The sequence below is a fragment of the Alligator mississippiensis genome, chromosome 1 (assembly GCF_030867095.1).
Source record: "Alligator mississippiensis isolate rAllMis1 chromosome 1, rAllMis1, whole genome shotgun sequence".
NCBI classification, from domain to species: domain Eukaryota; kingdom Metazoa; phylum Chordata; order Crocodylia; family Alligatoridae; genus Alligator; species Alligator mississippiensis.
In genome coordinates this window covers 424,984,911-425,009,001 of record NC_081824.1, presented here as the reverse complement: position 1 = coordinate 425,009,001, position 24,091 = coordinate 424,984,911, and the positions used below count along the sequence as shown (strand labels likewise).

The window sequence follows — 24,091 nt, the reverse complement described above, 5'->3', positions numbered from 1 at the left end:
ACTTGTCCTTGTTGAATCTCATGAGATTACTTTTGTCCCAATTCTCTAATTTGCTTAGATCACTCTGAATCCTAGCCCTTACCCTTCAGTGTATCTACTACTCCCACCAGCTTTGTGTCCTCTGCAAACTTGCTGAGGGTGCACTCTATGCCATCTTGTTGTTGACGAAGACATTGAACACAGCGGTCCCCAAGACTGACACCAGAAGGACTCCACGTAATACCGACTGCCAACTAGACAAGGTGAAGCTGAATGGTCTGTAGTTCCCTGGACCCTCCTTTTTCCCTCCCTTAATTATGGGCACTCTGTTTGCCTTTTTCCAATCATCCTGGACCTCTCCTAATCATCATAAGTATTCAGAGATGATGTCCTATGGCTCTGTAATCACATCAGCCAACACCCTCAGCACCTCTGGGTGCATCTGGCACCATGGACTTATACACATACAGCTTTTGTAACTAGTCCCAAACCTGTTGTTTCACCACTGAGGGCTGCTCACCTCCACCCCAAACTTCTGCCCGGTGCAGTAATCTAGGAGCTGCCCTTACCTGTGAAGACTGAGGCAAAAAAGGCATTGAGTACTTCAGCCTTTTCTGCATTCTCTGTCACAAGGTTTCCTCCCCCTTTCAGTAAGGGACCCACACTTTCCCTGATCCTCCTTTTGCTACCAACATACTTGTAGAAACCCTTTTTGTTACCCTTCACATCCCTCACTAGCTGCAACTCCAGTTGCTCTTTGGCCTTGCTGATTTCATCCCTGAATGCCTGAGCAATGCTCTTATATTCTTCCCTAGTTATTTCTTTAAGTTTCTACTACTTATAAGTTGTCTTTTAGTGATTTAGTTTACTGAAGAGTTTCCTGCTCAGCCGAGCTGTTCTTCTGCCATACTTGCCAGTTTTCTTGTGCTTTGGGATGGTTTGTTCCTGCACTCTCAGTAAGGCTTCCTTAAATTACAGCCAGCTCTCCTTGACTCCTTTCCCTCTCAGTCTGGCTTTCCAGGGGATCCTGCCCATGAATTCCCTGACTGAGTCGAAGTCTGCTTTTCTGAAGTCCAGGGTCCTTATTGTGCTGCTCCCCATCCTTCCTTTCCTTAGGATCCTGAACTCTATCATCTTGTGGTCACTGCTGCCCAAGTTGCCATCCACTACTACATTCCCCACCAATTCTTTCCTGTTTGTAAGGAGCAGGTCAAGAAGAGCATGGCCCCTAGTTGGCTGCTCCAGCACTTGCACCAGGAAATTGTCCCCAGTACTCTCCAAAACCTTCCTAGATTGCCTGTGCACTGCTGTTCTCCAAAACCTTCCTGGATTGCCTGTGCACTGCTGTATTACCCTCCTAGCAGATGTCAAGGTGATTGAAGTCCCCCATGAGAACCCATGGCCTGTGACTGGGAAACTTCCACCAGCTGTTTGAAGAAAGCCTCATCCACCTCTTCCTGCTGGTCTGGTGGTCTATAGCAGACCCCCACCATGACATCACCCTTATTGCTCTCCCCTCTAACCTTAACCCAAAGAATGTCAACAGGCCTAGCTCCAGTTGCATACTGGAGCTCTGAGCAATCATATAGCTCTTTTACATAGCATGCAACTTCTCCTCCTCTTCTCCTCTGCCTGTCCTTCCTGAACAGTTTGTACCCATCCATGAAAGTGCTCCAGTTATGCAACCTATCCCACCAAGTCTCTATTTTTCCAGTCATATGATAGTGTCATGACTGTGCAAGGACTTCAAGTTCTTTCTGCTCGTTTTCCAGGCTGTGTGCATTTGTGTACAGGCACCTGAGGTAACTAGTTGATTGTCCTGATTTCTCAGGAAGTATGAGAGCACCTCCCTTGTTGCCCCCTCCTGCTTGCTCTTCCTCCAGGTCTCCTGCTTCCCGACTTACCATAGGGCTTTGGTCTCCAACCCCCAGCAAACCTAGTTTAAAGCCCTCATCACTAGATTAGTGAACCTATCTGCAAAGATGCTTTTCCCTCTCTTGGTCAGGTGGATCCCATCTCTTCCCAGCAATCCTTCTTCTTGGGACAACATCCCATGGGCAAAGAAGCCAAATACCTGCTGGCAACACCATCTGCGCAGCCAGGTGTTGATCTGCAGGATGCATCTGCTCCTGCCCAGTCCCTTTTCCTTGACCACAAGGATCAATGACAACACAACCTGAGCCCCTGACCCCCTCATACTGGCACCCAAAGCCCTGTAGTCACATTTGATACGCTCAGAGTCTCCCCTGGCAGTATCTTTGGGGCCCACATGGATGAGCAGCATGGGGTAGTAGTCAGAGGGCCAGATGAGCCTCCGTCATCCCTCTGATCTGGGCTCTGGGCAAGCAGCAGACTCCCGAGACAACAGGTCAGGCCGGCAGATGGCTCCCTCCGTCCCCTGTATAAGGGAGTCTCCAACCACGACCACCTGTCGCTGCTTCTTGGTGGCGGTTATCTCGATCCTGCTCGCCTTGGTGAGTCCTGGCCTGTCTTCCTCCACCGATGGAAAATGCCCCTTCCTCTATGCTGCTAGAGCTGCACATTTGTTCTCCAGATGAACCACTGAAGGTGGAGATGAATCTCTTCCCTGTTCCCTGAGAGACACGACCAGGAGGCACTACTCACACTGCAGGTACCCCCCAACCTTGCCGTCACTGGAAGGAATCTGCAGGCAGTCCCCATAGTGCCAAACCTGGACTTGGGTGGAAGCCTCGATGGTGAGCAGTTCTGCCTGGACAGAAGCTTCACACGTGCAAGCAGAAGTAGTGGCAGCTCCACTCAGAATCTCCCTCCCTTCCACTCCCCCCAACTGCAAACTGCTCCTTGCTGGGGCAAGCTGGGAAGTACTGGGAAAGGAGAAACAGTGCAAAATCCCAGACATTTGCTGATATTTTAAAAAACTGCCCAGATGGAAATAGGAGGAACCAAAAAGAGGACATGTCTGGGAAAACTCAGACGTATGTTAACCCTAACTGTGAGATTTTACCTTTGGCCTTGGCAAGGGTGGCTGTGATCAGTATATCTACCCAAGAGGTATAGGAATGACCCATAAAATTAAATTGGTGGATCATACCACTTCAGGCATGCATGGAGTTCCTTTCTCTGTCTTGGTGACAGATGCCTCCACTCATGGATGGGAAGCTTATCCCAAGATTCAAGGAATGTTCTGCACAAGAAGCTACACTCCATATAAACAAAGTAGAGATCAGGCCTTTCCAACCCTCCTTCACCTGGATGCTGCTTATATGGCACTCTTGAAGAGGAACTGCTTGTCTGAGATCCAGACCTATCTTACTGCAAGATAGGAGGAGAAAGCTCCTCACAAGACTGGTTTACAAAGCTAAATGGAACAGGTTTCCGTTTGTGTGTCTCAGCACCTGTTCTCTCTACTGTCAACCTCAATTCCGGCTGCCCTGAATTTCGTACTCTGAAGCCATCTAGACTTTCCAGCAGTTCTATCAGGAATCAGCAGGTAGGCAACTGGGCCATGAACTCTGGATGCTGCCTAAGGGGAAGAGGGCACCAAAACAGAGCTGGAGGTAGGAGGGTGCCTTACCCTTCTGACCGCGGTTTGCCCCTATATGCGTCATTTGATAGCTTTCAGAATCTGGTCATAGTGACCTGTGTTATCATGGGTCGAAGTCCTTTGCATTTGGGATTTTTTGTGGTGAAGGAGACAAGAAGGGGTTGCGGCTGCCTTGTTCCCCGGTATCCTTGGTCATGGAGGTCACAAAGATATGCAAGTGTAAGCACAGTCACCATGCACCCTGCTCTTCAGAAATAATCTGAGTTTGTGCACAATGGGGTGTGGGGAGTGTATGGGCCCACATCTTGAAGTACAACAGTTATATCAAGGTAAATAACCATTTTTCCCCATTCCCAGTGATTTGGAAGGAAGGTTATGGCATGGGAAGTGGGAGAAAAGAACTTAGACCTTTTGAGCCCAGATAAAAATGAAATGAAAGCTGTGCTGCAAGGTTTCTTCCAGAATTCCTGTTCTCTAGATTTCTCCCTGTGTAACAGGGTATTGGCTTCTAGGACTTGCCACAGAGTTTGGTATGCCACTTGAGATGGGAGCTCTCCTATTTGCTAAGTTGTCCCAAATGCCAGTGCCTTTTTTGTGGAACTGTACTTTTCCTCTTGGCTATCTTCTACCACTGTTGGGGGAGGAAGAATTTACCCAAGAATAGTTACAATTTGTAGATATATTCCCACACCTTTCTTAATCTGGTTCTTAATTAGCAGAAAATAACCCTAGATCTTGCCAAGCTCAGAAGCAGGTTGTAGCAAGAAGTTTGTTTTCTAGGTTAACGAATAAGGGAGACCATAAGAAGGAATTAAATCCCTAAACGTGCAGGCTTAACTCTGCTGTATGACAGGTCCTGTTGGTTTCAACAAGGTGTTTAAAAAAACAGTAGTTGTGAGAGAGCATGGTGCTCTTTTAACTTTCCCACTTCTAACACCCAGAGGATTCTCACAAAGCCTCTGTATTAGCAAGGGGAGATAGTCCCTTGTTAAAAGGGCTCTGAAGTTAAATAATATGCACAAAAAGGAAAATAAATCTGTGCTGCCTTTCTGAGTTATCTACTGGTGCAAAGTACTTTCAAACATGTAAGAATACAAATGTGTAGAGAATTAGAAAAAAATATTTTTCCCTTTGCATTTAGGTATGATGCTGCAGGACAGGACAGGTATTATTGTGTAATACCAGCATGATTTGTTGTTGCTAAGCTCCACTTCCTGGCTAGCAAGCAGCCAAGCATGCCACTCTGTAATTTGAGTAAAAATATTTTTACATAACAATACCTGTTCTGTTGCTTCTTATTAACCTTTGGTAAAGATGTTTATCTGGAAGTGGGAATGAAAAGCATGTGAAATTGGACACTCTTCCCTTAAGAAATCTTCAGGAAAGATCAGGTGTTTGGCTGACATCACAGTCTATCGGATTAACAGTAAAGAAGAGTGTGAATAGCAACAGAAGAAAAATTGGGTTGGAGCTGTAAACAATGGAGCTGTAAATAATTTTCACAAGGGCCAAGGCAGTGGAGACTCATAATCCTGGTCAATAGTGAAAAAAATGTATCTGTACATTGCATGTTTTGCCAGGATACATTATGAGAAAGAAAAACAGCTCTAAGATTCACCACATGTATCTTGTTTTTAATAATTCTGAGATTTTTAAAGAGTTTCCACTTCCCCATCCTGACACAAGAAGAACAGTTATAAATGCTACCCTGCTCTGTAGTTAGATCACCATAAATGGATTGTAGCATGAGGGCATTTGTACACACCACGTTTTTTTGCCCTTTCTTGCACTGCAGTGGCATGACTGTTTGCACGAGTGGGATTTTGGGACACTTTAAAAATCTTTCTGGTGCATTAAACTTAAACTCCTTGAATATAGTTTAGTTTGGCTCCAGGAATTAAACTGCCGTGTCCATGGATTCATTGTGTACAAATACAAAGGCACTCAAAGACGTGTAATGAGCCTCTTTGTCCACCAGGTTTTGCTGTGACATTTTTGTAGTTCACCCCTTCAAATGGCTGCTGCTTTCAAGTTGCTGCCACTTTTTTGTTTCGTTGTGCCGTGTCAGCTCCCTTCTCCCAGAGCTGTGTGGCAGGGCATAGGGTGGGGGGCCCTGGGAGAGAGGGGGGCAGCACAGGACCATCCCACTCTTCTGCAGCATTGGTCGGGGACTGGGCTTAATTTGTTCGAAAACCTATTACATTCAAACACTGATGCAACACTACAAAATAAACAAGTTTAAATTGTATAAATCCCTTTAATGAGAATTAAGCCCCATGGTGTGTACAGGCACTCATAGTCTTTAAATCTATGTAACTGGATTTTGAACTTGGATTTTTGAATGAAAGAAGGAAATGCGCGGGCCAGGAGCGATCCGCGGCCCGTTTTGTGCACGCGGGCTGTGGCCAGCAGCCCGGGCACGCGGGGTCGGAGAAAACCGGGGGGCGAGCTAGAATTAGTCACGGACGCTTAGTGGTTAATTCAAGATTGTTTACTTACACTGAAGATGGTTGCGGTGTAGGCTGGAAAACTTGCTTGAGTTGCGGTTACAGATAGAAAAGAAGAGAGGCGGACTAGAGTTCCTTCCCGTGAACATTCTTCTAGCCCATCCGGTTGGAGGCTCTAAACCGCAAGCCCATCGCGCCAACCGAAGAAAGTACTCGAAGTAGAGAGCTCTGAATAGACTCACACAAAGTTTGCTAGGCTCCGTGGATCCTTTTTGCGCGCAGGGAAGAGGGATACGTCGAGGATTGCGCTCGGTGGCGGGGAGAGGCTAGAGGCTGATCAGACCCCTGTTGCCTGCTTGAAATACGCTGGGTCCTATAGGCTCTGCAGCGCTTAGAGATCTTCACACAGTGTGAAGTCTCCTCCTCCCGGTGTTCATGGAGTCCTCCAACTTGGGCGGAAACCACTCAAGCCTTTTATACGGCTAGCAAGCCAATCACTAGCTGCCACGTGTGAATAATTTAGAACTAGCCAATGGTGGGGCACAAATTTGAATACGAATGGCGGGAACTCCTTGCAATGTACATTTCTGTGCTGCAACAAAGAAATGCACCCTGCAAAGAAAGCTACTGGTGGCGGGAATTCTTTTGCACCGGGGTTCTCCTCTGCAGCAGAAAACTCTACCGTGCAAAGAAGCTGCAATTTAGCGGGAACAATTTAGCAGTGCCAAAGCACTCACAAACAAAAATCACACCCTTGGGTTGTGACAGGAAAAAGTTAGTTACTTAATTTGCTTGCATGAAATGGACTAGATGCTGTGTGTCCAACAAGGAAGATTTGACTTTTGCCCTGAAGAATGTATAATATTATTTAAAAGAAGAAACAAGTGAGTTTAAGAAAAAAAATAGAAGAAAAAAGGCGGATGGAGCCACAAGTAGCTACTTTCTTAAATAAGCAGAACTTAACTGCCAAATAATTTGAAAGGCATCTAATATAACCAGTTATCTGTGACTGCTGCTCAGTGGTACCCATCATTAGATGACTGATTTCTTGGAAAGTGTTGCAGGCTGAAAGGAATCTGGAGGATAGAGTAGTACCTTTTGGATTAGGTTAGTAGCTTGTGGATGGTTTATGCATCAGGATAATGTGGAGGAAAGCACAGAGATATTTGTAATAAATAACGCAGGAATTGTTATAACAGTCCTGTAGGCCACCTAGTCTAGTAACCTGTTCTCACAGTAGCCAGTACCAAATATTTCATAGGAAGGTTTAACACCTTATAGGAGGCAATTGTCAGATAGTCTGCATGTCACATCAGATCTCCTCCTGATCCCTGAAAGACAGAGAGTAACTTAAAGCAGCCTGAAGCATAAGGTATAATATTCCATTCAGAGCATTAACTGGCATTTTCTATTTATGAGAGAAATAGAGAAAAGGACATTTAAGGTTAGCATGGTTGGTAGAGGAAGGGGGCTGGAGGTAACACTGCACTTCCTGTGATGAATGTAGTAGCTGGAATTTTAAGGTGTGAGTATCCAAGTAGATCAGTTAGAAAAGAAGAAAAATTGGTGATTAAAGGAAAACCTAGAAAACAAGAAGGACAATTTTATTTAAAAAATAACCCCCCAAAACCCCAAACTAAACAAGCAGTGCATGACAAGAACGATAGGAAGTTGTAAAGTGGGGAAAGCTTTAGAGATAGAATGGAAGTTTTTGTGATTAAAAAAGAGAAGAAAAATATCATATGTATTTGTGTAAATATATTTGAAACCCAGGAAGATCCTTCTTTTTAAAAGCTACATCACAGAAATTGCATGAACCAAAAATAGCAAGGGTTTTACAGATCTGTGCTGGAATCTTAAAATGAGTTGAAGGCCTATTGTATTGAGAATTCCAGCTCTTGATTAGCCAAGCCATGAGAACCCCTTGGGATATGCACATAATGTGGAGGTATCAGGCTGCAAAAAAAAAAAAAAAAAAGCTTTAAAAAGATGAAATAAAGAGAAACATGAAAACAGAGGGAGCCATTGAAGCCTAGTGAACAGCTTGTGGTTGTGGCTGCATAGGTGCCGGTGTTTAGAAAAAAATGTTTATTTAATTCTGAAATGAAAATGTGTCCCTGAGCTATATCCATAGTTTTTAAATTGAAATGTTTATTTTGAGTCTTTCCCCCTGGGTTGGCAGGAAGGAGAGCTCCCTCCCAGCTGCTTCCACCTGCTTCCCTGGAATCCCACAAAGTAGCTCTGATGGGAGTCAGCAGTTCTCTGATGAGTTGGCTTCCTTTTTCTCCAGCAGCTTCCCATCTGGGTGCCTTTTGCATGACAGGAGAGATGAGATTAGTTCAGAGAAGGTTGTTCAACCCCCGGAAGAGTAGGTCAAGCATTTGACTATCTGTGCCTAAACCAAGTCTAGTAAATAATGTTTCTCTCCCTGACGCAGCCAGTCAGGCTAGCCCAGGTGTCCTGTTCTGTCATGCCCTGGGCTCACTGTTTCTCAGACCCTATCAAGGGTGCCATGGCACCAGTGCTACTGCCAGAGCCTGATGAAACTGCGCCCCCATACCTTTTTCCAGGAGGGGTATGGAGGGCCAGACAGGGAAGCAACTGTGGCAAGAACAGGCTCACCTGCTTGTATTAGATTTTGCTCCCCTCCCCTATTGGCTGCCAGTTTGTAAATAGGAAATACAGGCAGCAGCCCAAAGAGGGATACTTTGGCTGTAGGGTACGGCTACATTAGGCTTCTGCAAAACCTGTATTTCCTATATAGAAACTGCCAGCCAGTGGGGGAGGAAAGGGGAGCAGAGCAAAACCGAATGCAGGCAGTGGCACTCACTCCTGCCACAGCCACTTCCACCTCTAGCCTCCCCATAACTGTCTTAGAAACAGGGCAGTCCCACCTGGCAGCAGTGGTCATGGCAGCCTGGTTATAAAGTAGGTAGGCTAGGACTTTACAGTGGTTTTCAGCCAGGCTGCCACCAAATTCAGGAAAGTTTTGGAGGGGTTCCTTGAGAATCACTGCCCTAGCTGTTATGTGGCAGGGGCCATAAGGAAAATGGGGATATCTGCAGGTCAGCACATCCCAGCCCTTCCCGCTCTTGACCCCAGCACTTTCAGTCTTCCATTAGAGACTGCCATGAGGGAGGTATCTGTGCGATGATGGCTTTATACCCTTGCTTGTTACAAAAGAATCAGATCAGGCTCAGGAATTGATTATGACCCTAGACCTCTCTGAAATAATATGTCTGACCTTCAGTGTGAAAAGGTTAGTCACCCCCTTGACTAGAGCGTGAGAATAAGAGTCAGGACTCCTGGGTTCTCTTCTTGGCTCTACCCCCGTTGCACTGCCTTGAACCTTCAGCCAGTAATTTAGGCTCAAGCTGTCTAAAGTGATCCTTAACTTTGGGTGTTGCCTCTTTGGTTGCTCATCCTGTATCTAAAGCTAGGCAAAAAAAAAGGGAAGAATGAAAGCCAATGGCCTCCGAGCAGGCCCAGGTATATTGAGATATTTGAGAAATGTTGTCTTTGTCATTTAGAACAGATGTACAAGGAGAACAAAAGAGGCTGTACAAAACAAAGGGGAAACTTTCTGGTCTACAGCTATATCACGAGTGTATTCTCAGAGCAAAATGACTTGCTTGGAGAGACAGTGCCAGGAAGCAGAGTAAGCTGCAGCACAGTGAGAAAATGCTACTCAAAGCATGTTCCATGCCTGCTGATCCATAGATGCTGTGTAAGTTTTGCATACGCTGTAGCTGCATAAGCTACATCTTTCTTTGTGTGAGGGCTTCCACCTTGTTTGCATTACTCAAGCTTACACTCATCAGTTAATCTGCAGATTCCACACTTGGCTTGTAAGACTGACTTAACATGGGAAAGTTCCTGTCTAGTTCATTAATGTTTCCTGTGACTGTCAGTTAGAAAAAAAGTTTCCAGGGGATGCAGAGTCTGAAGATGACATAACTCCTCAGGCTTATGATTTAAACAAACATATAACTAACTGACCTCTTGAAGTGCCTTCCACCCATTTTTTTTCTGTGATTCCAAGACCAAGCACAACCAAGAAAAAGTTTATAACAGTTATAACAGTTTGTACCTTCAAGGTATTGTTCCAATATTAACTGATTAATCCTCTCCAGAATTACTTGGGAGTTGTACTATGAATTATTCTTTATTAGAAACAGCCCTGTTACTTCAGGTAAGAAGTTGAGTTGCACAATTCTTGTTACTTACCCAAGGATACTCATTAATTCAGTGTCAGAAAATTAACATGAATACTCAAATAATTTCTCTATTAAAATATTTTAAATAATCTTATCTAAAGTATCTAGCTGTCTGAAATACTTCTTAAAACTGAATAAGTGTATCTTAAGATATTACTGTACTTTTATCTGCAATTCTGACATTTCATGGCATGAGTACATGCCTTTCATTAGTCATCTTTATTTTACTGATTCTGTGTTTATGCTTTTCAACACTAGGTGGCAATATATTAACGCAAGTACAAAGAGAGGAAAATGGTGAAGCAAAACATAACAGGATTCAGACATAAAAACTGAATAGACTGGCTGTTGCCTTGGTTTTGACCTGTCTCATTAAAATGCTGAGCCTCATGACATTTTGGATTGTGTGTAACTTCTATATACATCTATATTTTGAATTTTGATTGTGGCATATGTGGTTGTGAGTGCTTTATAATAAGTGCGCATTTCAGATGATTTAGATGAAATTTCTGATCTGCTTTTCAAATGAAGACATTAATGTGCAGTGTATGCACGTGTGGTTAATGTCTGTTTTCAATTGTTTAATGTTATACATACACTTATATTTAGTAAAGTAGCATTGGAAACACTGGAAAAACAAAAAACACTTGTACATTTTTTAATGGGAGAAAAGTAGAAGAGATTGCAATTCAGAAAATCTAAGGTCACTCAGGTGAAATAAATGGAATTCATGCAGAAGAGAGGGGAAAGGAATGTTACCTAGTGTTTCATAAACCCTGTGTTGTTGTTTTGTAATCAAATATAAAGCTAGCCACACGAACTGTTTTTCCATCTGCTTTCCAGAACTCTAACAAAGATTGAAACTTAATTCTAAAAAGAGCCACAATATAACGAAAACAAAACAATCCCTATTGTCTTTATTTTTTCATGTTGTAATTTTCAAGGTGGGCTGTCTTTCATCCCTCTTTTCCCCTACAATATTATAAAAAAGTTTAAATCTTTTACCATAGTTTACTAGGGCATGTGGTTATGATATGAGGCAATGGTTCATTTTGGTTTGTATAGCTTGGAAAAGTCTGAGTATCTTAGGACATGTCCCCACATGCAGAGGCGTGCACTTCATCAGGGAATAAAGCAGCAGCACAAGTTTATGCTGCTACTTTTTTTGCTACTGTGCATGCCCCTGCATATTGGTTTTGGTGCAGGGGCAAAATGCCCTGCTTTGGGGAAACTGCCGTTTCCCTGCTTCTCCTAGCTCCCGGTGTGCTGGAGGAGCCAGGGGACAACTAGAGGGGAGATGTTCTGGCCAGCAACCAGAATGTCTCCCAGGAGCACCGAGCCTCCTTGCCTGCCAGCAAATCCGCCTGGAACATGCTCCATACCGCTTGTTTTTGGTGCTTTTTTTTTTTGCTACTGGGATTTCCTATTAGCAAATTTTGCCCCTGTGCTGCAAATTTGCAGTGTGGGGCACATTTTAATGTGCTGAGTGTGAAGTTTGTGGTGCCGCAAAGAGGTTTGCAGTGCCTCAAACTACACGTGACTGCATGCCTGGATCTGGCTTTAAAGGATAGGCACACAGTCTTAAATACAAGAAAAATATATTAGTATTGCACTGCTACACATTCACCTCCCCCAGCATAATACAAACAATGATAATGTTGAGCACTAACCATTGTCTTGTATGTGCCCCCAGTAAATTATAGTCTAAAATATAGAAAATATATGTAAAAGGAGAGAGACATTAAAATGAGATTAAAATATTGCATGCATTTCTTGAAAAAAAAAATATATACAAAAATATCTTTATTTTAATGTTCAGGAGCTCTAGGCCTTCACTTTTTTTTCTAAAACACAAATTGTCATATGTAGCAGGGTTGGATTATTGTAGCTGTGATGTTCCAGGAAATATGTAAGCAGCAAGATTTTTTTGGTCATAACTTTTATTGGATCACTGTTTAGTTAGGAGAAATGTTAAAGAAGCTTTCAGGCATAAAGTTCCCTTCTTCAGGTCTGGGGAAAAAACCTTCCTTCTCACAAATTCTCATGTCCATTGTTGATCACATAAAGGGAAACTTTTGACTTGTTTATGATTGTAGTTTGACTTGCATGTTTAAAATTTTCATAATCCCAATGTAGATATTCTATACCTGTGTATTTTGTGGGGGAGGTTTGTGTTATGGGCTAGGGACAGAAGTTACACATAAACTGGTTTAAGTGATCAGAAATTGGTTTAAACCTGTAACAGAATAGAAGTTCAGTGCACATAAACCAGTTTCAAAATGGCTAAATGGTTGAATACTGAATCAGACTTAACTGATTTAGGTCAAACCAGTTCATGAAACTTCTGTCACAGACCCTTTCCTGGTTCAAGTTAAATCAGAGTCCCCCAGCCTCCAAGCATTTTGCAGCCCTGGGCTGGGCTGGGCTGTCTGCTTCAGAGAGCAGGGCTGGCCCTGCCATTCTGCTACCTAGCTGGAGCAGTGAGGGCTGGCTTTCTGACCCCACTGCCCCTCCCCAGGCAAACCCCTGCTGTGGTCTGGGGCCAGGAAGTAGGGTTAAACTTCCCCTGAGTACAGACCTACCCTGCCCTGCTTACTTAGTGCTGGCTGCAACTGTGGACTCCAAATCCCAGAGGTACCTGGAAGCAGGAAGAAGTGAAGAGCAACCCTGCAGGGTCCTGCTGCTGCAATTCTGAACTGTGAATCCCAGAGGCCTTGGGGGCAGCAGGAAGAGGACTCAAACACATAGCCCATGCTGACTACATGCCAGAGAACTGTGCTCTAATGCCTCCTGGGTTCTGACTTGAGCCACTGCAGGCATGTGACTCCATTTCCTGAATCAAAAGTGAATGTCTGTTCATTTGCTTATTGGTTCAATCTTTGTAGTTTAGACTAACTTGCAAAGACTGAATCAATTCAGCCTTGGGCTTTTTGACTGTTTGTACTTAGCCATGCAGATCAGCAACTCAAGCCTGAAAGCAGGATCAAACTCTTCTAGACCATAGTATGTGATAATATTGGTAGTGCCATTGTAGGCTAGAGTGAGATTTTATAACAGGACAGGTATTAAACATTACATATGCCTGTTAAAAAATGCAGTCACTGTAGTTTATCAGTGGGACTTGAACCAAGGGCCAAGAGTGCATTGCCTTGTGACTTGAGCTAAAAACGGTATTCTTTTGCCAACAAGTAAGACTAAGGTTTTTGTTTTTGGAAACTACTGCTAGAAGAAGATAGGTTCATGTGCAGAACTCATTCCTCTCATCTTTGAGTTTTGCTTTAAATTGTAAAAGCCCTAGCACTGAATGCTTCCATGCACATTACATCCAAAATGAGCTCTAGAGATTGTATCTGATCAACCTGCTAGGCCATCTTATACTCACAGCTCCTTTTATGTTATGCTGGTTGAAGAATGTATCTGACCACAACTCTGATTGTACAGTACTAAACTGCATACATACCTATCATAAATAGTAATTGCAAAAGTGTTGATGTATCGTTTTGCCATTCTTTTTTCTGTTATCAGGCCAAGGTTTTTTTAAGTCTATTTTCAGAGTTTTTCTGTGGGAACAGTCATTCATATACCAATCATGAGAGCACTATTGACAGGCCAAAAGGCTAATCCACGCCAATGTAAGGGTATGGCCATATGAATTAGTTCTTGAAAGGTAAAAGGCACTGGGGGTTTACCATGTTTTGTGTGTGTGTTCTTACTCTGGTACAAGGAAGCTAAAGTGTAGTGGCTTCCCCTTTTTTATTGTGGTCTAGCTACTGTGGTTTAGCCTTCATTTACCGTTGGGAAAGAACATATTCATTGGCAGTTACTGTGGAGCAGCAGATGTATGGTGAGTTGTTGCCCCTTTTACCTTAACATGGTGATTAGTTAGGGTGCCCTCAGACCAGAGGTGGGAAAGAACATTTCCAGTGTCTGCTTTTCCAGATGGGGGTATAATCCATTGCCCAAGGTACCTGGATATTCTCTGTCTGTGCTTAAGGAGACTTTTATGAGCACAGAATATAGACAAGGTAGCAGGAGTCGGTTTGAATGCAATTTTATGTACTTGAAACACTGCTGTCTACCATAATAGAAGATGCAAGCCATTTCTCCTGGCAGATCTGTGAAAATAGTTCTGTTCTTGATCTTTTATTTCTTCAGTATTGAGAAAAATGGTATTGTAAGTCTCCTTACTGAAACTGACATATGTTAACATTCAGTTTGTCGTGGACTAAAACATGTACACTAGAGTGTTGATAGCCTGTAAATATATAGACTACAGGGTCTAGCCAAAATAATTGTTTTAAAACTTAATCTTTTGTGTCTTGTGCCAACTTCATTTTCACTGACTAAAATGTGTACATACTAACTCTTTGAGATTGAAAATTAAATTAATGAAGAATGTGGAAGCTACTGGGAATTTTGGGAGTTTATTTGATATGATTTTTTGTTTCCTTTTTTTTACCATTTAAGCCTTATAAAAACCAATTTAAGAACTTTGTTAGAGCTAAATAAGAATGTTGTTTTTACTGCTATTTCAGCTTGTTCCAGCTGTTTTAGGAATGTTTCTAAAATGTTGCCAAAAATGTGCTGTTATCTCTAAGATGTTCTAATATTAGAGTTAAATGTATGTTGAAAGACCATTTAATGCATTTTAACATATCTTCAAGGATAAAGGTTTCATATTTTAAAAAGCTTTAATAGGATTCAATATTAATTTTTAACTGCCTTCACCTAGTATAGCATAGCCAAGATTAAACTCTGCAACGACTGTTAATCATGAAGGTAAAGTTTTTAAGTGAAATTTGATTAAATAATAAATATAAACTAATGGTATAATATAAATATGATTTAAACAAAGATCTTAAATGTGGTGCAGTAAAAGTAAAGTATTGAAATAGTTTCTCTAAAGGCTGGGTTTTTTTCAACAGGATGAGTTGTAAACATTGCTCTATTGACTAAGAAAATCTACAGTGCTTTGGATTGTCACTACAGTTCATTTTAGAAAATATTTTTAGACCAGAAGGCACAATATAAGAGATCTTTTTCTATGTGTAATTTTGCATTTGATACAAAAACTCTGAACTCTAGAATGAGGATGATTTTTATTGTATTTTTCAATATTCAAAGTATTGAGCTCATTAATTTATGCAGCATTGTTGGTGTAATTGTGAGTATTCAGAGGAAATGCATATTATTTTCCATAGGCATGTACTCCATAGGAAAAATGAAAATGGAGGTAGAGGGGGTGGCATAGTATGGTACTTTGATGATGTGGTAGACTTAAAATAAGAAGTAACAGCAAGAATGAAACAGAATTGTATTAGGCCAAGATCTCTTTCAGGAAGATGGTAAATTAAGTTTTAATTGGGATTATGATATGGGATTGCTATAAGCCCCTCAGCCGCCCAGGTTCCCAGTTGGATATGAATAGTTCTCTTTAACACTATATTTCCTTGCATATAATGTGCCCCAAAATATAATATGCATCTTGTTTTTGAAAGGCAGAAAGAAGGAAAAAAGATGTTTTCTTGTAGTAAGAAACTAAGTATTAGCACCTAAGTTTCTATTTTTGCCTTTACCTGGTATGTGGCAGAAACTTCTTACCATATTTCTTTACGTATAATGCGCACTCCCATTTGTTGTTTTTTGGGGGAAAGTGTGTTGTATGTGAGAAAATACAATACTACACAGAGAAATGCTACTGGGAATTGAGTGATCAGGAGAGACTCAATCTTCCCAGGTATTGACTGGGTGCATTTACATGTGTGCTTTACTGCGGAGTTGACTAATTAGCTCCACAGTGAAGTGCTACAGTTTATGTGTGCATTGATATTAGGGTACAGTAAACTAATTAACACTCCTATGGCAGAGTAAACAACTGCCATGAAATGCCCATGTACACAGGGACTGTGGGCAGAAATTGTGCCTGGTCAGCACAGACAGCAGAGGGCCAGACCTCTGCCTGCTGCCTAGCCACACAGCTCCATCCGTGTCCCAATCAGTCCTTCTGCCACCCAGCACTGCCACCCAGAGGCTGGAGCTGACCCCGCAAGCCTGTTGCTAACCTAGGCCTGCTCTAACCTGGCGCAAAGTGCTGCTGTCCGAGGAGAACATATACACACTGCACCCAGGAGCAGTGTACTGGGGCTCAAAGTGCTCCAGAGTTTCTCAGGTTGCATTAATTGCATGTGTAGATCCACCCACTGAAGAACAAATGTTAGTAATAATAGTAGCACCCAGATATTCATGACTAAGGTAACCGAAACATATTTTACCAAATACTCTCAGAACCAATGAAAGGTGATGGTATTTTAGATTTAGTTTTGGAAAGTAGCAAGGATGCTATGGAAGAGTTAGTCATAGAAATCGGTGTTGGATAAAATTATCTTCAATTTAAATGAAATGGAAGACTAAATAAAAATAGGTTTTTAACTAATTTAAATTTCTAAAAGTTAGACTTTGAGAAATTAATTACTAGTCAGTGAAGTACTTTGTACTGAAAAGCTTAAGAAACTGGAATTTCTTTAAGTCCAAGGTGATAAAGCTATGTGCATCCTCAGCAATGGGCAAAACTTGAAGAGAAGCGCTCCAGATTTACTTAGTTGAATAAACTCTTCAAAAAACAAGGAGGTAGCAGAGAACTTTTAAAGACTGGCTGACAGCATTGATCAGAAAAGAAAGTGATGTCTTGCAAGACAGAAGATGTAGGACTGAAGTAAGAATTTCCAAAATTCAAGCTGAGTTTAATCTTGCAAACAGAAATAAAACAGTGTAAAAGGTTCTGTAATCATGTAAACTTTTATGAGGGTACACAGAGGGAAGAATTAGATCAGCTGTGCAGTGAGGATGTGATCAAAATTAAAGAAAATCTAGGTATGGTCCCAAAACTAAGTGAATTGTTTGCTTCATTTTTCAATAATGATTTTGACCGTGGAGGTAAAGTTAGAATGGTTAATGTGTATTTGATTATGGAAATGCCAGTTGTCACAACCATGATGGAAGTAGAACTCAAACAGCCTAATGCACTGCAGTGGGAGTGGTGGGGGAGGCATGACACCAAGTAATCTTCATCCCATAGTGTTAAAAAAAATAGAACATGAAATCACCAGCACAGTAGTGAGGATGTTCATTCCCTCTTACCAAGATGAAAGCAGCACCATATGATTCAAGAACAGCCAAAACTGGAAAATATTGATCCAAACAACTACAGATCAGTTGATCTGATCTAAATAGTATGCAGTGCCGTTAGGGTAATTTTTGAAGGAAAGGATATTGAAAGACATGGAGGTAAATAGCAGATAGAATAAAATTTTAAAATGGATTTAAGAAAGGTAGTTCATGCCAGAAAAATCTGATATCTTTCCTTAATAAGATATTTTTGAAACAAGGGAAATGCAATAGATCTAACCTAATGCTGGACTTTGGTAAAATAGTGCTACATGGGTGCTACATGGGAAATTATTAGGTAAATTGAGGAAGATGGGTAAGGAGGAGTTGGGTAAGGAAATGGCCATCGGGGGAATACTGTGAATTGTGCTGTAGGGTGATGTCATGTGGTGATGAGAAGTTACCAGTAGAATCAAGGCTCAGTCTTGGGTTTGATAATTAGTATTTTCACTAATTACTTTAGCACAAAAGGTTGGGAGGTGCTAGTGATATCTGCAGACAAATTTGGGAGGTATATCTCATTGGAAGAATTGGATGACCTTGATAGCTGGAATAATAGAAATGGGATGAAATTTAATAATACAAACTGCAAGAGTATGCTCTTCTGTGCTAATAACAAGAACGTATACTATATGTTGGGATCTAATCAGCTGGAAGCAAGAGGAGGAAGAAAACCTAAGTGTATCAGTTGACCATTTCATGAATATGAGACATCAATGAATATAAGCTGTGAAAAAAGGTAAATGAAACCTTAGAGTTGAGGCATGTCCAGTAGAAATAGTGAAATTCTAATGCCATTTTACAAGGCATTAGTTACATTTTATCTAATCCTAATCTATTTTATCTAGTTAACCCTTCATTCAATTAAGATGAATTTTGGATCCTTCCATTCAAGACAGATATAGGCAAATTAGAGTCCAGTGTAGTGTGACAAAAATAATTAGACTGGTGAGAAATTAGAGTCGTACATGGCTTATGCAGATAGGTTGAAAGAACCAGAGTTATTTAATCTGGTGAAGAGGATATGAAGGGGTTATTTTGATAATAGCCCTCAACTATCTGAAGGGTGATTATACAGCAAAGAAAAATAGGGTATTGTCTATGGCCTTGGGGGCAGGCCAAACAGCAGGGTCTTTAACTGCAGCAGGGGAAACTGGGGTTGGATATGTGGGAGAACTTTCTCACTATGAGGGTGATTAAGCTTTGGAACAGGCTGTGGAATCTCATGTTTTTAAGAGCAGGTGAAGCAGACATTTGACTTGGATGATTTAGTCAGCAATGATCCTGCTTTGAGGAGGGGGCTGAACAAGGTGGCTTCCTTAGGCCCCTTCCAAACCTATTATTCTATAATTCTATGAATTCACAATGAATGGAGGCAATGGAGGGTCTTCAGGATAATTAAGGGAACGGAGGAAAAGTATTTTGCTTGATTAGCGTAGCAAGATGGAGGCTGAAAGAGGGCATACTTGCTTCATATAGATATATAGATAAACTCTGAAAGAAGGAAAGGTATTGAAGCTAAAGGACAATGTTGGCACAAGACTGAAAGGTTATATATGGGACATGAATAGATTTAGGCTGGAAATTAGAAGATGTGTAATCATCAGAGCAGTGGAACAGTCTTCCAGTGCAAGTAGTGGGGTCAAGAAACCTAACTGGTTTCAAGATGGGACTTAAGACATTTACAAAATGGATTATCAGTTATAATCACCTGCAGTAAAAGTGAGTCGACTCAGTTATAGGAGGTCCCATCCAGCACTATGTCCTACGGTCCCATGTTTTAATTAAATAAGAAGATATAATTTTCTGGGACTAACATTGTGAAAATATAACATTTCATAATATTCTTGGATGAAAAGGCTAAGCTTGAGCCTGAATTTTATGTGATGTATTACACTCTGTTTTCCACTGGGTGAGAAAAGAAACAATGTAAAACCCAGTAAGCTAAAATCAAGAAGCATAATACCAAGAACTCACAAACCAAAAAGCCATTGAAAAATTGATGCCGTTTAGTTTTCTCCATTATTACTAAGCTGTACATACTGATCAGCTGTGATTACTAGAATTAAAAACTATCTAGAAATGGGTAAGTTGTACCTAGTAAGGAAATCTACTGTAGAAATTACAGATGGAATAACAGTCAGTGAACTGCCTCTGTTTTATTTTCTAACAAAATTCAGCCTGCCATCTCTCATTTTTATAAGCAGCATAATTGAAGACTAGAATGACGTCACAGTGAGATTTTTCTGTAGCTGTGAAAGACGAGCAGAAACAGCCAATATAAACGTATTTTTTTTCCTGCTCTCTGAGTGCTTTTCTTGTGCAACTAGCCTGACTGATGGGCTTTTTTTAAACGTCACTGCAATCAGATATATGGGCGCAGCTTTGCTTTACCGCAGCATGATGCAGTTGTGTACAGTTCAGTGTGTTGTTCTTGGAAACAGACTGAAAGGAAGCAGCTGACCAGAACATACACACGATATTCATTAGAGGCTTTTCTAAAGGGAAAATAATAACAGAAATTCTCTCAGCTACAGAAGAGACATTCTCCGTGGGGCTTTAAGTTGATTCTCTGTGTTTGCAGGAGGAGGTGCATACGTTTAGTCTATCAGCTGCTAATGGAAAAGGCTTCAGACAGGCAGACTGCACATTATTAAAAGGCCAGCTGAAACCCTCTTCAGGAAGACATTCTACCCGTGTTTATGCAACAACTGCTTTGGTACTGTACATGCATTGAACTGAGCACATGAAAAGGCAGCAGAAATGTGGTCCATTTGGAATGGAATAAATGAAAACACCTACTGAGGATTTTCTGGGAATAAAATAGACAGCAAATAAAACTAGTGCAAGCCCTACAGGAAGATCAGAGGATGAGCATCTCATGGTGTGTGTTTGTTGTTGTTTTCAAATGAGAGCTTACCTACCATGAACGGAAGAAGTAAATCTGCAGAGACTTCATTTCCTCTTCTGACCCCTCGTTTACATCATTAACTGGTGACAGTCACATCTACATACACAGTACCTGCCACTTCAGCTGCTCAGAATTATAGAAGCTTCTTTGTATGCAGCAGACATGGCTAGCCAGCAGGATTCAGGCTTCTTTGAAATCAGTATCAAATATTTACTGAAATCCTGGAGCAATAGTGAGTAGCAGAAGAGTAATCTTTTCATATTATGCATTGCCTTGTAAATAGTTAGGATAACCTAATAATAAAATCCTTCATTTATTGTATGCTTGTATTATAGCGAACCAAATAATTTTTTCTTCCATCTGCTATAATAATCAAAATGTCAGAGATTTTAATAGCTTTCATTAACTGCAAAGTCTCATATGAGATTATACTAGATTCTGCCTGATTGAATTCTCAAGTTAGGCTGCTTTCGGCTCTCTGGAATAGTACAGAGCAGTGCATTCCAAACAGCATTTCCTGCCCAGATATTTATTAGATTTATTCAGACTATACCTAAATATTTTTGAAGTGCTGTTTAATTCCTTGGGCGTGGCATTGCTCTGAAGTACTTTATATTTTATATTGTGTTTGGTAAACAAAAAATGTGCTACTTGTATTTCAGTTCTGCATGTCATTATTTTAATATGATAAAAAGTCAAGGAAATATGAATTGGGTACTTACAGCAATATTTCCTTAATTACATTTGGGATTGATTTCAGAATCTTCAGTGATATTTTATCCAAAAGGAATCTATCTGTTTATCTCATCCAAACTGGAGTTTTACACAGTGTAAATAAATGAGATTTGAGTCTTCCACAAGTATTTCAGGATTGATAGTCCAAGTATGCCATTGCTATCTGTATCAGGCAAGCTTTTTCAGGAATGTTATATAATTAAGGTCTCTAAATAAAGGCAGTGTTTGTAAATGTAGACAGAGTCAGGCCTCTAGATTCCTAGTTCCTTTCCAGATTTGCCTTTTATTTTAAAAATATATGTATATTAACTTCCTTTTTCATGCTGGTAATTGTTAATATGTCAGGCTCACATACATTAAAATGTTTTTAAATACTGAAAAGAATGTCTCTGGAAAAATACAAGTTGGTTATGTATGCAGGTACGTACTGATCATCATAATCTCTGTAAGTAAATAGCTCCTGCATAAATGACTTGTATAAAATAATGTAGTATATAAAATTGTACTTTGCAGATATAGACAATGTCTGACATATCTGGATATCTCCAGGAATACAAAATAGAATACTTAACATACAGTGTGCTGTGTTTTTCCTAACTAAATGATATCCATAGAAACCATAGTTTTCCAGGTCATTTTGAACTACAGTATATATACACTGTAGGGCTTACCCGAAATTGTTTTTTCACTAAGTGTGTAGTGACTAGGGAATAATGCTGTTCTCTAAACAACATTGCTTGATTTTTCATAACCTAAAAACCATTTTGCCTACATTGAGTACATTTAGAATTTATGGCATAATGAGGATTAGAGGAATTTATTATTATTTTAGCTTTTGACCTACTGCCAATTAATTAAAGAAAGCATAAGTATGTGTTGTGACAATGGATATCTTGTAACTAATTAGTCACAGCTTATGAAAGAAAAGAAAAATAAATCTTCTTGGTGGTAGGAAAGCTGTCAAATTATTCTGTTTTTATTTCATTTCTTTAATGTACTAGTATAAAACACCAGGTATTACTAACTCTTTTATTTTTTAACCATAAGAATATAATATTGTTAAAGTATTATGAAAAGTAATTTTAACAGTAAATCCTTTTTCTATGTTGAATTCAGTCTATTCCACCTACACTTTCCTAGGAACATATTTAGAAACAAATAGTAAATTCATAAACTCAAATTGGAACTCTTAAATTAAATTTTATATTATATCTCTTTATCCCTTTGTCTGTGTTTCTGAAGAATAAAAACAAAACATATGAAGTAACAGTTTCTATCACAGAAAAATGTGTTTTGTATTGTACTTAGGTGAAACAGTCAGTTAATACTATCAGTTAATCCAGTTTTATTTGCAGTATATTTACAATTGTTTCCACATTTATCTGTTTATAGTCAGAAAGGATTTTATGAAACTATATATATTCTTTTTGGCTAAAAAAATGGATTAAAAGATATGGGGTTTTGACAGGCCCAGGTTTTTCTTCAACTTTGTTGTATATTGGGTGGAGCAGAGGAAAAAGCTTCCCTTGCTTAAAAAAACTAAGCTTGCACATGTATGCACAGGAGTATATTTTCAGAATCATAGGTGATGGGGACCTGCATACCAGTGAGCATAAGTGAGTGATTAAGTATGCTGATGTGTTTGTCAGCATAGCTTCTGAAAGTGTGTTTTTTTTTAATTAGATAGAAAAATAAGGCATATGCTATGCAATTGGTAGAGGTAATAAAGGTCCTATTCATAAAGATTTTCATAAATCAGCAGTTCCTTGAATACCAACCATAAACAGTGGTTGTCCTTCCTGAGGTTTATCAGTGTAATGAAATGGTCATTCTTGTTGAAATATACAAAAGGTTATATACAGCATTAATATTTGTTATAGACTGTTCAGTGTATGCCTGCTGTGTTGCTTGGAACATAGAGCTGAGATACTCCATTTTGGTTTGGAGTTAGTATCCAACTTTGCTGTCAAAGATCTTCTGAAATGGAATGCTACTTTACCCTTTTATGCACTAATAAGGCAGGATTTCTATGTGGCATGCTATTGCACTTGCAGAAATGCCCAGCTGTCATGCTTGTTGGCTCACATGACTACCAGCTAGCTAGGGAGAGAGCTAATATACATCTTGCGGTGTGTTTATCTGAGATTGTTCTGCACACCCATAATATTTAGACTCATTTAGTCAACAGAATGTTGTAGATGGGTGCATGGTGCTGTTTTGCTGCCTCTTGAGCCATCCACTGCCTTGACTTTCTTGAACTCTTTCATATGTGACTACCAAGACTAAAGGCACAATTTGACTCTGCACGTGTTAATGAAATACCATGCATTTCAAGCAGTGGTGGCAAATATTCCAGTAACTTGCTGAAGAGAAGGAGTGATGCTATTTCCATTTACCACTCTAGTTCACATAAAGGAAGGTGTGTGGATTATGAAAACGAACTGCAGGTGCATATTTCATTACAAAAAGCATATTTATATTACTTTGGCTAGGAAACTGCACTAATAAAAATAGCATGGCTAGAATGCAATCCATTATCATGCTAAAAAGTACTTTATTCCAAACATTTCCCCATTGAAATCAATGGGTGCGTCCAGACAAGCATGGCCATGTGGTATGTGGCGCCACAGACACATCTGCAGCGCCACGTACCTCACAGTTAGGTGTTCTCTATGCTGCAAGGGCACACTGCCCATGCATGCACTGCTCCGCTTTTTTTTTCCACAGGTTTTTTTGACCCCTAGATATTCAGGGGTCAAAAAAACCTGTGGAAAAAACAACGGATCAGCACATGCACCGGCAGCATGCACCGCTGAAAAGCAGAGCCGGGCTGCCCAGAGGTGCATTGCAGTTGCCAGCCAAGCTTTGCCCAGCAGGATCACTGCTGCTTCATCCCCAGGAGAACCCCACGACACCAGATAAGGCTGCTGAGGCCAGCCCCAGCCTCCCTTACTGCCCCTGGGATAATTTGCCACGTGCCAAAGTGCACATGGCATGGGTGTCCCCTGGGGACAAGTATCTGCGACACAAGGTGCACCGCTGCTACTTGTCCCTGGAGACCCAAACATCCGTGCTCATCTGGACATGGTCAATGAGACTATTTGTGCAGTAA

The 24,091-nt window shown here is 40.7% G+C and overlaps 1 protein-coding gene across 8 annotated transcripts in view; it reads left to right on the top strand.

Annotated features, from left to right (window-relative positions):
• Positions 1–24,091, top strand: part of FRY (FRY microtubule binding protein) — a 468,020-nt gene that overhangs the window by 143,241 nt on the left and 300,688 nt on the right. For 2 of the 8 annotated variants that reach the window (XM_006263565.4, XM_059717881.1), the window contains exon 1: positions 19,757–20,476. The exons of 5 other annotated variants lie outside the window; for them this stretch is intronic. In XM_006263565.4, the coding sequence (XP_006263627.1) occupies positions 20,407–20,476 (70 nt within the window). In that variant the 5' untranslated portion in view covers positions 19,757–20,406. Of the gene's footprint in view, positions 1–19,756; positions 20,477–24,091 lie in introns of those variants that run through there. One more of the 8 variants, XM_059717914.1, reaches the window with a different exon arrangement.